The following is a 17503-nucleotide window of genomic DNA, read 5'->3' as shown; positions in this document are numbered from 1 at the left end:
GTCTGCGAATGGTTCGCCGTGCGCCCCTCTACCGGTCTCTGTGCCCTATTCACCCCAAACAATTACCCATGCCGTGCTGTTCATCTCCCCCACGCAGCTAAAGTCGTCTATCTACCCCCACTAGAGCAGAATCGCAACCCTCCAAAGTGGGAATCACTCACGTTGACAGTCATACAGTCCAAATTTGATCAAAATCAAATCAATTACTGGCTGGTCATATGATCTATAAACTTGCTATCAAATTTGACAAGTTTATTTATTTTGAGTGTTTGCAGAGATAATCTGACCTCTTTTGATTCTTCGAGTTTTAGCGTGGAAGGAAAAGTTTGCCAAGATGACGACTGGAATGGCAATACCGCGAGTGAAACTTCAAAATACCAACCCTCTAACCCTAGACGAAAGGTAAGACTGTCAATTATATATTTAATAAATAAATGATTAGATTAATGATATAGACCATTTTTTGAAAAAACGCCCCCCTCTCAAAAAATGAAATGAAAGCTCTTATTACCAATCATGACTGTGAAAAGATATATATTTTTACTATAACACGTGATGATACAAATTTTGCCTGTAAACCGCTTACTAGTTGATATATTTGGTAAATTATCATATTGATCCGGCCTGGATAGATATCGTGAATGCACTTCCACATTGAATATTTGGGCATAATTATATTTCTGCTTTTTGCGAATTTAGGTTGAAGTCTTGCCATCTAAACCTCTGAAGGCAATATCTAAACAACATTGAATGGATATTTTGCACCCAAAACCCTTGAACCGCAATTTTACCACAACCGGTCTATATCTTAAACAATCGTTATAGATCCCTTGTGTAATGTTAATCAATTATAATACTATATTACATTTCTATGGCGCTTGATATTAAAAGTTTTTAAGCGCTTTACACAGTGATTTGTTCAAAATATTAAAAGTCCTGTAGTGAAATAATACCAATGTCAATTACATATTTACCAATCATAATGTTTACACAACAGAGGAATCATCATTAAATCCAAACTTCTACTGACACATAACATGCCCTACAAAACTGATATCATTTTGTCCTTGATACATTTTTTATGTGTAGTACATCAGTGTTTAAGATTGTGATATAGCATTCGTGGATTTCTATATTGTTTACATTGAAGTTACGGAAAATCAAATAACCATCTATAAAGGTTTAGTTCAAGAAATTCCTTTTGCAGATTAAAAACATAAATACCTACAACGAAATCATACTTCAAAATAAAAACAACTTTACAACCATAACTCAAATATTTGTGATATGTAAAGTACATCTAGACAGCAAACAATTTTGAGGCAAGTTTCTCCGGTATGAATTCAATTTCCAGGATGCTTTTTTTTTAACCAACTGATCTGTATACTTCCAAGACAAAATTTGCATACATTTAAACCAAGGCTCTTCAAATAATCACGGTAGCCTTCTCAGCAGATTTGCCGCTGCGTATTGCAAACTGTAAGATTATTGGAAGCTAATATGGATTTTTAATTTCGGCAAATCTAAAATTAAAAATCAAAGAGAAGCTGCCAATGTCCAAATTACTGCTAACCAATACAACTGGTTCTCTACAGCAACCTTTGATATAGAGCAAATAGAGTAATCCATGACAGGTCTCATAGTGATGGACATTTTTGTCCTGATAAGTCGAATTTAATCTGTGTAGCAATGTTTGCCCGCGCCATAAAAGTCCATCAGTTATGGTACCCCGTTTCCTATCTAAACTGTATATCTATCGTCTTTATCGTAAACGACTATTTAATCAGACATTATACGTATCGGGGCAGATGCAAAGGGAAGAAGAAGAGAGATAGGAATGAGAGGGCGTGAACATATCTGGAGAGAGAGAGAGAGAGAGAGAGAGAGAGAGATAAAATGAGAGAGAGAGAGAGAGAGAGAGAGAGGATGGAGATTATAAGAAAATATGACTATAGCTTACCAGTTTTACCCATTTCCTTTTACTGAAAACACTAAACCTGGATATTAAAATAAACATGAAACCGTTCAGAATTACATTTTTTTAAACACAAAAATATAGTAAAATAATGAGAACTTCAACAAATGAAGAGGTTTTTTTGTAATTCATATGATGTTTGTTTCTACTCTATCCTAATAGATTAATAAAGAAGTGATTATGTTCTATGATACTCCTCCCCCCTCCCACATACACACACTTCTCGAGTAGATTTTCGCCTTCTTTTTTTAAGACATAGATATTAAACCACGGTCTATTCTCGAGATAGCAAGTATTCAATATTACTTCTCAAAGAGAATAATATGCAGGTAAAGAAAGGTAACACATATAGACAAAATAATTACAAAACAGCGCCGAAATTAATCTAAGATAAGATAAAAAAAATTGTTTGTTTTTTTAAAATAAATTTTCGTTACCATGTTTCCGTCAGAAGATATTCGCCCGTATTAATGGTTGCAGGTGCATAGGGTTGGATGGAGTATACAAGTATATCGCTTAAGTATAATATTTTTAAAAATTAATCCAAGATACTGACGTTGTTAACACGAAAACGTGTCATCCTTATTTTCCTCAAAATCGCATAGGCGCAAAGCTGGCATATACCGATGATTTCATGAACCATGTATAATAATCATAATTACTAACAATCATGTCTCATAACCTTTAAGAAAATGTCTCACGAAACGAGCTACATGGGGGTAAAGACAGGATATGTGGTTCAAAACTAGAAATTGGATTTCTAAAAAAATTGAGAACCTACATGCAACGAGTTGCGAGATATCAAAGTGTGCAAATTTGTATTGAGCAAGCTATAGATAGCAGGGTTGTGTATATGCTGGATTATACTTTCTTTCCATCCTGTTAATATGTGACATGAATTTCTCTCTTAGAAGAGGATTGAGAGATACTCATCTCATAGTAAGATTCGCCACACCAATGAAATCAAAGGTTTAATAAATAACCAGTAAATGACGTTAACAAAAATCCTTTCATTAAAGGCCAAAGCATAAAGTAGATAGTGAGAGGATTCCATCTGCTTATAAGCGACTGCTTTTTAACTTTGCATTTAAAAATATTTTGCAGGGACGCCATTATCATACTTATTTACTTTTGTTTCGATCCTTTGTCATTTTTTTTAATGAAATATGTTTTTGGAATGGCAAAATATACTCAAATACACCAGCCAAATTTACAACAAAACGGATAAAATAATGAGTGTCATCATGAACTGAATTTATATTTATTCGTGTATTTATCTCACACAATGTTTACCCGGCAGTCTTAACGCCATTTTTCTGATGGATATGGTTTTTGCTAGTTTAATGGGGCAAACGACAGTTAGTAGGTATCCATTTCAGGAAGAACCAACTTGAAACATACAATTTCGTTATCGTAATTCAAAAATCAATTTCACGTCCTAACTTTTTTAGATAAGTAAATATGCATTTTCTCTATATCTCCACTTGCAAAATGAATCCCGTTTAACCCGGCCCCCTTCTCGCTGTCGCTAACGATACACATCAATCGATTTTCCCCTTTTCCCCCTCTCCTTTGTATATTTTCCGGCCTGAACACTTAAACATAATAGATTCGGTGGGGCATGATAAGAATTTATGTCTATAGATTCCTTTGAATGGCGGACAGTTTGATAATAATGAGAAGAATGGTGGTCAGTGACGAATAAGACTACTTCTCATTCTCACTCGATATGTTGTTAGTCTGTTAAGGTATGAGAGAGACTAAAGAATCTATACCGTGAACACTAAAGATGTTTTGTTGATACTCGTAGACTCGCGGACAGTCGTCGCTTTGAGAAATTCAGTCTTTAGTTTTCATGAAGTTTTGTCAATTTGATTGTAATTTGTTTGTCAGCAAATTTTCTTTGCGTTAAGCATAGTCCGATGAAATGAAAATGAAAATACTTTTAGAATATTGGACATTTTGATACGCTAGAATGGGGATGAATTATCATTACTATTCATTTTATTATTATATTTGTTTTTTCTTCTTCTCTGTCGTCGATGCCAAAATATCAATATGGGATGTTGCCCTGGACTACACATGAATATTTAAAATTAATATTTCATGAACGATACAGCGAGTAATCAACAATTATGAACATGGTATCCCTATACCGTGACGGCATTGACAGATACAATCATGTATGCGTGGTGCAAACTTAATTTGATCGCTTCCAATGAGCATAACAGTACTACTCTAATTTGATTAAGCATTAGAATAGAAACGATCTACTTCAAGGCGAATGTTTAGGCATCGGCGGATTTAGTTTTTTTTCCCAGGTCGGGGGGGGGGGGGGGGGGGGGGGGGGGGGGGGTCAGCCCAATAAAATAAGCAATGACGACGACGACGACAAAACAACAACAAATAACAAAAAACAATATTTTAAAAATAATGAGTTACTGATAATTATGATTTCTAAGAAGCCATTATCGCCCGAAGATCATGGAAGGGAATTGTTTTAACATTTGCAACAGCACACAGACACAAACATAACAACAACGACAAAATCGAGATCTTTCTTTAAATAAATATAATCATCATCATGCGAACTATATAGGCTAGTCTGCACATTTAACGTTTTGGGGGGAAACAAGAGGTGTAATTTTGCTTGGGCAAGGTAACAGCGAGAAAAAAAATGAGAAAGATATCTTATAGTTAGATAATTATAAATAATAGAAACAGGGGGTCGTTCAATGATCGTTATCTTACTCGCATCCGTTATTGGGTCTTATACATCACCCTTCAATCCCAGATAATAAGTATGTCCTTACCTCTATCAAAGAGCACAATGAAGTTCAATATTGACAAGGTTCTTCATGTCATTTCAAGGAGAAGACTTAACGCCGCCAATGATGTTTGTTCATGTCATCGAGCTATCATTAACTACCAAGCAATTTCTAATTTGACGCGAAATCTCACAATATAAGGGGAGGGGGAGACGGGAGTACGTCCGGGGCATATTTGTTTTGTTGTAATTTGTGGTGTTTTTTATATCATGCATACAGGAATTCACTGTCTGCACCCAATCATTTTGATGGCTGATTCGATTCTATAAAAAAAGACTATATAATTATGCATCAATAAATACATCATCCGTGTTATTTACTAACGATAATTATAGGCCTAATCCAATAACTGTTGTCTCTGTCTAGAGCCCGTGATGACGAACTCTTCAGTTATTAGATATTATGTATAAACAACACTATCAATATAGTTACTGTTGGGCTATGTGTTGCTATGTCGGAAGTGCATGGGAAAGATTTCAAAGCCTTTTTGTTTTTATAAATTATGATTAATTTCTTGAAATTTGGAGTATATAAATATATCATCCATCTAAATTAAACATTTATTTTTCCACTTTCTAACACTTTTTCTAACAGATTGGCATATGGCGACATTCCACGTTGGATCGCAGAGGGTGTAGAGATCAGGTCCGTCAATATTCCACAGGCAAACTACGCAAAACAACTGAGAACGGTAAGAGAAAATGATCAAACAATGAGTGCGTTGCATGGTCAAGGTAATGGTTTCGGTTTAAAAAATAAAAGATATATTCAGAAACTTTCATCTGTAAAGTAAAGGCTATACTGATAAATATGTTTTAATACCCCTCCCATTATGTCTCAACATGCCGAATGTGACTTTCACTCTTTCGATGACGTCTTTCCCACCTACCTTTTCATCTCCCCCATATAGTATAATGACAACCCACCCCCTCTATTTTCTCTCTCATTCCACTTGTCCTTTATTTCTGTGAATATTTTTGAAAATTAAAGCTCATACAGACGTCATTTATTGTGTGCTCTTTCCCCCCCTTCATTTTTCCAGTTACCACCGCTTCATTCTGGGCACGGTTCTGGTATCATCAAGTATGGGGCTGCACCCCGTCAGGAATCCTACGTCAAACCGGTACCTCTTAGGACCCCATGGAAGGGAGAAGTAGGAGAAGGGTTAACCACCTATGGTAAGTGTTATTTATTTTATTCATTTATTAATTTATTTATTTATAAGACAATAGTCTTATTTTAGTAGGGTGGCTCCATCAGTAGTCAAATCTTCATCTTCACCCAAATATTTTCTCTTTCCATTAAGGAGTCGTTATATGGCTCATGCACTGGTAGAAAAGTGTCAAGTGTCCTTTGATTAGGCAATCATCCCAAATGATACACCGGATACTCACTAACCACCCCCCCCCCCCCCCGCTTATTCGGCCGGCTGAGTCGCCGCTAAATTTTTTCTCAAGAATTAGTCCCTCTCCGTCGCCGCCGGCTGGATTCAAGGGGGGGGGGGGGGGGGGGGGGGGAGGGTTAAATTTTGAAAATCGCGCCGAAAATTTCATAAGCGGGGGGGGGGGGGATGTTCACATTTTTTGGGGGGGAGGGTCCAGCTTTTGAGGAAAAATTTCGCAACGACTCAGTCAGCCGCTGAATAAGTGGGGGGGGGGGGGGGGGGGGGGGGGGGGGTAAGAGCACTTTTTTTGTCCCGAAAATTGGAAAATTATGCCGATCGATTTTTCATTCAGTAGGGGGGGGGGGGGGGTAAGGTCACTTTTTTGGCACCCTTTAGCACCTTAAAAATAAATTAAGGGGGGTGTCCTCCAAAACACACACATAAACAAAATTGACGGGGGGGGGGGGTTAAACCCCAACCCCCCTGCGTACGCGCCTGTGTATACGTATATATATTGGGATGAAGAGCCAAGAGGGTGAACCTCTCTTCCGCATAATCATATCTTTTACCCCTCCCCCTCTCTCTTCATACAGTATCCCGGAGTCAGAACCCAGCAGGAGACGGTAACTCTCCATACATCACCTACGCATCGTATCAGATGAGCCCACAGAACAGACGGTCATGGAGGGAGAACTACTACAACCAGCACGCTAAACAAGGCTTCAAATTCTGGTTGGAAGAAAAGAAACCCGTCTCAAGTAAATACCATTTAATAAATGAATACATGTTTAGTTTATAGTACCCCTATGCCACTTATTTTGTAAATACTGTACAAATTTGCATTATAGTATGTTCTTTAATATATCACTAAATTATTACATTTTGAAGCAAGGCTTCAGATTCTGGTTGGAGGAAAAAAAACACTTCTGTGTTATTCAAATGGAATATGATATCAGTTCAAATGTACCACGCCAATGGTTAGGCCGACTTCATTTATTTTATTAATTGCTTTTTTCTGTTAAGCGCTACAACCACCATGACCTACGTAAACTGCTCATTTGATTATTGTATCAAGATTCTGTTATACCCCACGGTAAAAAAAAAAACCTATTCTTATTCTCTTCTTTTTTTTTCTTCAGGATCCCAGAAGTACACCTTTGGGACATACAAAACCCATCTTGGACTCGGAAATGGACCAAGGAATTGAGAGCACAATATTTCAGCAGTCTCTTTTCAAAATGTATTACACCCCTTGTCCTTGTGAGCAGACGACGCTATGAGAGTTTTATGGCTTGGGGGGAGGGGAGCCAAAAGATTTGATTTTAGACTCTCAATACGTGTGCTGTGGAAATAAGTGTACTAGCTATCATTATTTCTATCCAAGGATGCAGCACACTGGAATACACGTACTAACATGCTCATTTAAGTATTTCTAAGAATATCGCTATGAAATTATTGATTAAAGGTAAAGACCAGTATTGGAAACGCCCCAATTTCAAAAAATGAAATGGAAGCTCTCATTACCAATCATGTGAAAGAATATGTTTTGACTAATACACGATGATAAAAAATTTGCCGGGAAACCGCCTACTAATTCATAATATTTGGTAAATTTGTTTCTCTCATGGTCTGTGAGAGATATAGGGTAGTCCCATATACATCTTTCTGTGTATAGTGCTTGTAACTTTACGAAGAATGGGCCAAAGTTCTTATCATTTTGATGATTCCAGAACCTTGCAGATGCTAGATGCTAGATGATCAACCTTTTCTGATCGATTCCACAACGTTTCTTTCACAATGCAATCGCATGACCATAACTGGTCTTTACCTTTAAGGCTTAGACGGATCCAGGGGGCGAAACGACCATCCCCTAGTTAGAGAGAGAGAGAGAGAGAGAGAGAGAGAGAGAGAGAGAGAGAGGAAAGAAAAAAGATGCCCTTTTTATATAGAGGTAGAAAAGACCAATGCTCCCACCCTAAACCGTAACAAAATTGGAAGAATTATTATTATCGTTATAATTATTATTTTCTCTTTAATAAAATGTTTTATCCCCCCCTTTTTTTTTCTTTGGGGAAGGGGGGGGGGTGCTTTTACCTGTTAAAGGGGCTTGAGAGGGTCGCGGGTATTCCGAAATATTGTTCCGAAAAAAAAGGAAAAAAAGTCTGGACATTTACCCCTATTTGAAAATGCTGGATCCGCCCCCCCCCCCCCCCAATTGTTTGTAAAAACATAACTGCAGGTCGGTTTGATTTACTACACAGCACTTTTATAATGTGTGAATCACTTGATTTTGAAAAGCACGAAATTGTACCTGATTTTCGACCAGGGGAAGAAAAAGTGCACAAGCCTTGTGGAAATAAGCGTTGAATGGTTCAAGCAAAGAGGCATTATAAATATAAGATTAAACTTAATTATGTTTTATGAGTGGCACGGTATCCTGGTTACACAATGACAGTGGCGTATCCAGGATAATGTGGAGCCAGCATACGCCCTTTGCTCCCGTTTGAAGGGCCGTGAACAAATAAACAATACAAATTGCAATTTTCCTATAGGTACGCGGGGCTGCCCATATTTCCTTATAATCTTTCTGGATATCCCTGTGATAGAGAGTTTTTTGTTGTTACATGGAGTGACTAAAAAAGATAAGAAAATGTAAATAGAGTCTTACTAATCTATTTTTGTAAATGACGATTTATGTTTTGTACAATGTTCAAAGCTATGCATGGTTATGCTATATAAATGTCAGTGCAATCTCTTAAAGTGGCATTAATTGCAACTGCTATAATTATATGGTCGTGTGTTTTAATATGATCTTGCTGCATGTGTTATTTTCAAATGCTGGCAAAGATATTGTGTATTACCTGATTATTGTTAACTTAAGATTTGTTTTCCTTCTGAATCACGATCCTTTGAAGACGTTAAACAAAAATCAACCTAAGGACATTTCGATAGTCCTGTGTGTCTCCTTTTGAAATGTGCGTGCAGTACAGTGACTTAATTATATGAATATACATTCTATATGCAATTAATGTTATGCTGTTGAATCGATTTTTCGAAAATAATGGCGATCGTTTTCTTATTCATTTTGTTTCATAATTTTTTGATTATTTTTATACTATGAGAGATCTTTTTTGTTGGACTTTTTCTGTTTCCTATTTGTGAATTTTGAAAATGTGCAAAAGAAAATTTGTTCTTTTGTTTCGGCGCTATGTTCGGATGCAGTACCCCCCCCCCCCCCCCCCACTTTCTTTTGATAAGTGATGAAATGAGTAAAATTTTGATCAGTCGACTATTTTTATGGGGTAGATGATGCCGGAGGTGTCGGCTTCAGTCAATTTAAACGAGGCAGAGTTGTATCATTTCAGCATTTTATAAGCTAAGCAAAAAAGAATTCAGACAATTTTTGTAAAACTGACAAATCGATCCAAATTTGTTGAAGGAGGAGAAGGGCATGACACACCATGCTTCTCCCCCATTAGTGATGCCCCTATTACTGATAATACAAAAACTAACACAATCGTTATAATTTCATGAGCGATTAATTATATATAATTGCTTCCTAACTCAGTATTTCTCACTTGCCATAAATCCTTCTTTGTCTTTGTGTAAATCAGTATTATTTCCCCCTTTTTCTTCTTCTTTTGTAATATTGACTCTACGCCATGATGGAATTGTCAATGAAATGACAATCTATGACGAAGGCTTTTGTATTATCACTTATACCTGTGTTTTTATATAACCACCGTAGAATTAAAGCTACATTCATCTAGAAATGCTGATCTTTGAAAAGTCATTATCAATTGGCATTGGACATATTTTCAAATTGTGAATGTACTAATACTTCTAAATAACATTTTTTGTGCAAAAATAAATAAACGTCAAGTTTTATTGCAGATTTTCCTTTCTTTTGGTTCTTATTCTTTATAATTGGTCGCGCATTAATTGGACACAGTGTGTTGTCCATTGCAAAGGTGAGAGGCAAATTAGATATTGATAGAAATGATTGGAAGAGCGAATGAGTGACATGGGAGGTAGGGAAGGAGAGAGGGAGGAAGAGAGAGAGAGAGAGAGAGAGAGAAGAGAGAGAGAGAGAGAGAGAGAGAGAGAGAGAGAGAGAGAGAGAGAAAGACGCTCACACGGAGAGAGAGAAAAAGAGAGAGAAGGAGGGGGGGGGGTGGCGGTTGGGGTGCGGCTGTAGCACCCCTTGTGTTTTCAAGGGCAATGATTAAAATGATAAGAGTACTTTTGACGATGAGAATAATCAATGTTTAAAAATTATGATAATGATAACAAAACTATTGTGATGATGCTACTACTATTATGACTAATAATATTCTACTGCTGCTACTACATGTACTACTACTACTTCTACTACTACTACTACTACCACATCTACTTGTACTACTATTACTTCTACTAATACTACTACTACTACTACTACTACTACTACTACTACTACTACTACTACTACTACTACTACTACTACTACTACAGTCAATACTTATACTAATACTAATGATAATAAAAACAAACAATGATCTTTTAAGAATGCAAAGTTACCGACTAATCATTTTCGAAATCTTGAAATAAAATTTCAAAATGTTAGAATACATGTATCTTGTTTTGTTTCTAATTTTCCTATGAATTTTAATAATTCTTTATAATTATTGAATGATTTATTGAAAATACTGAAAATAGCAGCCCGATCGAGAGCTGAATTACATTCAGTTTACAATAAAAGCACATGAAGAACATAACAAAATATAAATTCCTGTCTCTGACTCTTTAAAATGCGTCATTATGAAATAAACTGAAGAAAAAAAAAGCTAGTTTTAAAAAACACGAACATGAAGAAAAAAAGTATATTTTCAGTTTATTTCGCCGCTTCCAATATTATATATAGCGCCATCTCCTGTTCTATTCTCTGCACATCAACCAGAAAAGATACATGAGCAGTTAGGGGCACCTCGATCTTCAAATAATAATAATAATACATAACATTTATTAGGCGCTTAATACTGATGTTTCTAAGCGCACAGTGTTCTGATTAAGAGAGACTATAACCCGTAGAATTAAATTAGAAGAAAAAGCAAAAATACAAAAGTAACATAGATAAGGTAAGAAAAACAGTGGCAATCAACTAAGTCAAGACAAATATGGTGCGCACCTCCACTGACCGAAGCACAACTGCAATTTACAATTTGAAAAGATAGGTTTTGAGTAGAGATTTGAATTGAGATACAGAGGGGGCGCAGTGAATAAAGGCGGGCAGTTTGTTCCAGAGAGCGGGGGCAATAACTGAAAAGGCGCGGTCACCATACCGGGTGTTAGTGTTAGTGTCAAAGAGGAACAATAGGCCTAATAATACATTTCAAAAAGCCATTTGAGGGGGCACATGCGTTGCGCCCTCACTATACTTGAGTTCATCCTGATTTTTAGGGGGGGGGGGTAGGTAGACATAAAAATGAATTATTCTCATAAAGGGGAAATAGTAGTCTATAACGTAAGATGAGATATATAGAGAGAGAGAGAGAGAGAGAGAGAGAGAGAGAGAGAGAGAGAGAGAGAGAGAGAGATAAGAGGGAAGGGAGGGGGACAAGTTTGAACAAAACAAAACAAACGAACGACACCAATAATATCAGAGAATTAATATAGTTAATAAATAAATTGCATGTAATCACTTCCGAGATCAAACTTCTTTCGTAGCCTTTTCAGAGAAAGAAATGTGAACGGGTAGTTGAATTCAGCTTTATACTTTAGATACCATTTTAAAACATGCATTAATTAGTATCTAAAGAATAAAACTGCAAGCAAAAGGATTGTCGTCGAGGCCTACTATGGGTGTATAAAACATTTTGCATATGGCCACAATGATCTTTTACCCCCAGAGGTTGCACGTTTGACTCGAGTCATAAATAGCCAGTACTGATAAAGAAAAATTAGAAATCGTGTTTTTTGTTTATAAGTATTTTCTTTCCTGATTGATACTTGTTCAAATAAATGAGGTGATATATGAATGTGTGCAGGCAGTGCAGCCCTAATCCGGCTAGGCCTAATGGCTATCTCTCTGCTCGCGGTAGAACTACTATAGTTTTTGAGAGTTATATACCATGTGATCGTAGTTAGCCAATCACGTCCTTCGTTTCTTGTTGCCTATTTTCCGAGGTCGCGCAAACTTAATAACACGAACATATCCATGTTGGGAAATAGGCTAAAATTTCTCCATAACAGAAATGCCAAATAAAACCAGGAAAGAAAAGGTATGTACCTTATTATGTTGTTATTAATATTTGTTAGATAGATAGATGTTGCACTTCTTAGTTTGCGAAATATTCACGTAACAGTGACGGGAGGACAGTTATCGCAATACAAATTTCCATAGACCCATGTGTGTTATAAGGAATTGTGTATTTATTTTGAACGTGAACAACAACAGTCTACCAATTCATTCGGTTACCAATTCATTCATCATTGCAGCTGCAGTGCACAGTGATCAGTGTAATCGTGCACTTTCCATTTGCTTTGAATTTATTTTTTCCATAGTCATATAGTCGTCACAACTAGAGAATGTTGTCTGCACTATGCCTTGAAGTTAAGTAATTGTGAACATAGAAAATGAAACCTTGACAGAGTATGAAGGAAAAATTTTGGGGTGTGAAAGAGCTGAATAAACTAAGTGAAGTCTAAGAAAAGTGGATTGAATTGAAAATGAAATGTTATTGAATGAGACTTGAGAGATAAGGGGGGGGGGGGGGGGCTTGGTAAAAGTATAACATACCAAACATCAACTAAATCGTCATCAATTGTTCAAAAAATGATCATGATTTAAAAGGTGTTATGTTTCTTACCTGTTTCGTGTCAATTTTCTTTTTCCTTGAAACAAAGAATAATATCAGTAGGGGCGCTGTTACGAGAATAAGGATTGTCTGCATTTTCGCAGACGTTTCATATTTTTGATCGGTGTGTTGGCGTTGCGAAAAACGGATTCCGCAATGATTTTCTTGATGCATTTTACATTGATTTCGTACAGAGACTTTCACATTATGAGCGATAAATCCTCGGGAAGACAGACAACCCTTGAAAGCAGACGGTGAACTAGGGTTTATTTTGTTACGCGAAATCCATCGCCAGTGAGCGCTGATGAAAAAAAACATCCGCGAAAATGCAGACGATCCTTATTTTTGAGGAAGCATTTTGTCAGCGTTTACGAGGATATCCTCATTTATAAGGACGATCCTCATTCTCGGACCAGCCCTTCTACTGCAGGAGGCTGGCTCAAAACTTGTCCGGATTTTAGATCTCCTATTAAATGTCCAGTGCACTTGTACATCCACTTACCGAAAGCTACCCAAGGCAGGTTGGCGGCCGCAGGCTGCTTGGTTATTACAGAGTTGAAAGGCCCCAAACATGACGTAATCTCCTTTATACATGAACATGCACATGCACACTAGTACTAGTCTGCGGGGGCACAGACTCTTATTAAAAATTTAACAAAATTCTATAAAGCCCTGAGCCTCGCCTAACTTGTCTTGTCTATAACCATGTCAAATGGCATGAACAGCTTTACAATGTATGTAAAGTTCCTAGGCTTTGTGTGGGGTGCAGTCTACAGACTCTCAGTTCTGATCCTGTATTACATGTTACAACTTACAAAGGGTATGTGTCTTCAAACTAAATGCTGTTCACAATCTGTCTCCAGTGGGTTTTGACTTTAAGTAGGATCTGTTTACACCAAATTCAAACCTACATGTATCTTGGAGTGTCCCAAAACCTGTTCCGGACCACATACAAATATTGTTTGCTCAAAAGCAATCTTGAGGAAGTTTGGTGGGATTACATGTACCCCCCCCCCCCAAGAAAAGGTTTGGAATAGGTGTAAAGTGTAAACGAACGCTAAAAAGATCCTTTTGAGTTCCACATATATATGTCTGGAGCTCACTTGTTATTTTAAGATTAAGTATTTGCTGGAGCTTATTTCTGCCTCCTTTGCTAGAACACTTCCTCAATCCTCCATGTAACTTGATTTAAAATCACAGTTCCAAAGTGTCTAGTTTAGGCCTAGTCTAGTTATGTCTCCCTTAGTTGTAGTTTCTGCTCACACTTTGCAATCATGGAAAAGCTCTTGTTATGACAGAGGCAAACAAATGTCCATATGACATGATCATCGCATGCAGATACAAAGAAAGAGGAAGTTATATGGACATTGGCATTTGTAAGAAAAAGTCATTGTTCTTTATTTCCTATTTGGTTAGGCATTGGTTCTTAATGGAGGTACAGTTGGAGGGGGATTAATAAATAAAGAGAATAAGATTTTTTTTATAATGAATTTACACACCTTTACACCCTCGGTGGATGGGGGGTGGGGATGAGCGCTGAACATGAATTGTAAATGTATTTGCACTCTTGCAGGAAGAATCACTGTACAAAGGGGGTTATCTGACAATTGCTCCAAGCTTTTATTTTGTCAAAGGTGTAGGATCGGGTACTTTCAGGTTAGGTTTAGGCTTTGGATCAATCAGGATAGGGTGAAATGTCTGGTCTAGGGTTGATGCTGGAATTTCCATTGGTGTAGAACATCGATCGGAGCTACAGTGTATTGGGTGAAATTAAAAATAAACATGTTTAGCATCCTGCCTTTTTGAAAAATAGGAAGGAGGCCCTTTTTTTTTTCTTCTTCAAAATGGCCGCTCGGTACATTTTCCCTGATAAGTTGGGCTATTTTTCAAGATGGCCGCCGGCATTTTTTTATTAAAAAAAAAATCAGTAATAGATCATTTTAGCAGTATATTTTTCATGTATTTTTCTTTAAAAAAAAAAAAGTTTAAAAAAAAGGAGGTGGCCACCAAAAAGTAAGGGGGCGGGGATGCTAAACATGTTTATTTTTTTAATGGCCTTGTTGCTAGACCATGGGTCAAACTACCAGAACGAGATAATCCAAATCACATTTCCAAATAGAGGAGCTCATTGATTTTGATGGTCTTGCTTTTGTTTCTTTTCAGGCACCAGCCAAAACTGGAAGTGCAGCAGTTAGTAACAACAAGGCAGCTACAGATGGTTCTGATGAGGTTTGTAACTTTGTATTCCATAATGTACTGAACCGGAAATGTAAACAAATGAAAAGTACTGTTTTGGCTGATGTACTGTTTTGTGGTGTGCATGTTGAAAGTATAGGTACATGTAGTATGTAGGTTTTTTGCCAGAAATATTTATTTTAAATGGGGGGGGGGGGGGGACAATTGTATTGCTGTTACAGATAGAATTAGAGTGGGGCCTACCCTACAACAATGTAACTCTTGCAAACGGACCATTGTTGCCCATAGCTTGTTTTATATTGAGGAGTTGGCCCTTTCAATGATACATGTACATTTGTGTACCGTATTTGCTGGTGTAAAGGCCGCAGTATTTTTGGAAGATTAAATAGCATAAAGTCGGGGTGCGGCCTTTGCGGCGAAAGAGTAAAATAGAAAAAAAAGGGCTAGTCAAAACCAGCACAAATTTGCACATATGAGACTACGAACGGTACAATAACTATAAAACTATGATATAGGACATTTCCACACATCTTACCAACAATTTTATGTTGCATCGTTGACATGAAGACGAAAATAAACTTCCAAAAACAACATCTGCCGATAGATCTTGATCTAAGTTCGTGCCAATGCATTGCAAAATTAACGGAGCTGTCGCGAAGCATTCCAGCCAAAGTCGCCATTTTGAATCCATTTCAATATATACACAAGAGAAAACTGCAAGGGATAGCATCAGGGACGGGATGGCCGAGCGGTCTTAGGCGGTGATTTGGGACACATCAACATTTGTAGGGGAGGGTTCATATCCCGCCTCCGACAATTTTTTTTGGGGGTCAAAATCGGGGGTGCAGCCTATGCGGCGCTGCGGCCTTATCGCCAGCAAATAACCACGACACAAGGTGCTCAATGTGCTCCAATAATTATTATGTACACCTATTTGTCACAAATGGTTTCATATGGATGGCTGAAAATTTACATGTACGGGTATACTAAAAAACTCGTTGTAATGTGTACAGTTACTTTGGTAGCCCTGTAATACAATGTTAGGTTTTGCATTGAATGCAATCCCCCCCCCCCCTTTGTTGTAGCGCTACAAAGTAGTCCTAATTTTTAATTAAGTGTATTTTCGTTGATATTACTTAATATAGTGATTCAAGTTTCTTTTTGGAAGACTTTTAAAGGAGATACACTGTAAAGAACAATATGTTATTGAATTATATTCCTACTTTAAGCAGTTGAATTCACTGTCAAACTGATTTTCAAAGTACTTATACATGTACTACCTATAACTTGCTCATCGTTTGCCTAATTAATAGGAAAATAGCATACAGGTGTACATGTACAAATAATTTGTCTATAATGTTCATGTACAATGTATTGTTAATTTGCCACCTTAGTCAAAGCCAAGAGATTTTTCCGGACTCCTTGATTGCAGTTATGCAAAAGAAAGAGAGGAAAAAATATGATCATGAAAATGTACATGTACTGTACAAGACAGTGCAACACATGAGCACCATTTATGGATTTGCACCCAGACTAATTTCAGCTGCACAGCTCATTAAAGACCTAATGTACATAATGTATGGCTTCGTGAGTTCATTCCTTTTCAGGTCTCTCTTTCTCTACATGTTGTGTCATGTAATGTGCTTGTCGATCATCGCCACATGTGTGTGATGGCGGAGTGGCAAAGCTAGGAAGGAGTTGAGTCCGCCGTTAGGAAGTATGGGAGGAAACTCAAATGGCTGTTGTGAAGTAAAGTGTAATATAGTGTTGTTCCAGCTGTCATGAAAACAGATTTTGACATTGGGGGTTGCCTGGCTATGTACATGAAGATAATGTGTCAAAAATGAAAGCTATTTTACATACAGTACATGTACATGGAGGCATATCAAAATTTGGAATGAATAAATTACATACATGGTGTATACTTTTAAACACTAACTTATAGATACAGTTTCAACAAAATGTAATAAATGCTGGCAGGGTGACACGAAGTCTACACTTAAAAGCTATTTCAGTTTGATAATTATAATGCAGTATTAAAATAAAGAAGGCATACTGTACAGCAGGTAGATGTCTTTGAATTTCATCATTACTGATTTAAGGATATTTTAAACATTTTTTGAATTTTTTTCGGACTGGTGTCAAATATGCCAAAATGGACACACACTATAAAAATGGCTTACTAAACGGTCCGGTAACATTCCGCCTCATTAGACGGGATTGGCCGCAAATTTTTGTATGCCTTGGTGGACAATTTGTCCAACCGAAAAAGACTTCCTGATTT

The 17503-nt window shown here is 37.1% G+C and overlaps 2 protein-coding genes across 3 annotated transcripts in view; both read left to right on the top strand.

Annotated features, from left to right (window-relative positions):
* Positions 1–47: 47 nt before the first annotated feature.
* On the top strand, positions 48–7690 carry LOC578009. The gene is made up of 5 exons (XM_794887.5): positions 48–402; positions 5398–5494; positions 5846–5981; positions 6781–6945; positions 7327–7690. Exons 1-5 carry the CDS (start codon positions 335–337, stop codon positions 7392–7394), a joined length of 534 nt encoding a protein of 177 aa, XP_799980.1. The 5' UTR covers positions 48–334; the 3' UTR covers positions 7395–7690.
* Positions 7691–12323: 4633 nt separating this feature from the next.
* Positions 12324–17503, top strand: part of LOC577346 (serine/threonine-protein phosphatase 2A 56 kDa regulatory subunit delta isoform) — a 46232-nt gene continuing 41052 nt past the window's right edge. For both annotated transcript variants that reach the window (XM_796932.5, XM_775327.5), the window contains exons 1-2: positions 12324–12447; positions 15187–15252. In XM_796932.5, the coding sequence (XP_802025.1) occupies positions 12421–12447; positions 15187–15252 (93 nt within the window). In that variant the 5' untranslated portion in view covers positions 12324–12420. The remainder of the gene's footprint in view (positions 12448–15186; positions 15253–17503) is intronic.

This window comes from Strongylocentrotus purpuratus, unplaced genomic scaffold (genome assembly GCF_000002235.5).
Source record: "Strongylocentrotus purpuratus isolate Spur 01 unplaced genomic scaffold, Spur_5.0 spur5_scaffold_5, whole genome shotgun sequence".
Taxonomy (NCBI): domain Eukaryota; kingdom Metazoa; phylum Echinodermata; class Echinoidea; order Camarodonta; family Strongylocentrotidae; genus Strongylocentrotus; species Strongylocentrotus purpuratus.
The sequence above is the reverse complement of the archived record's forward strand: the minus strand, read 5'-3'. Positions and strand labels throughout refer to the sequence as shown.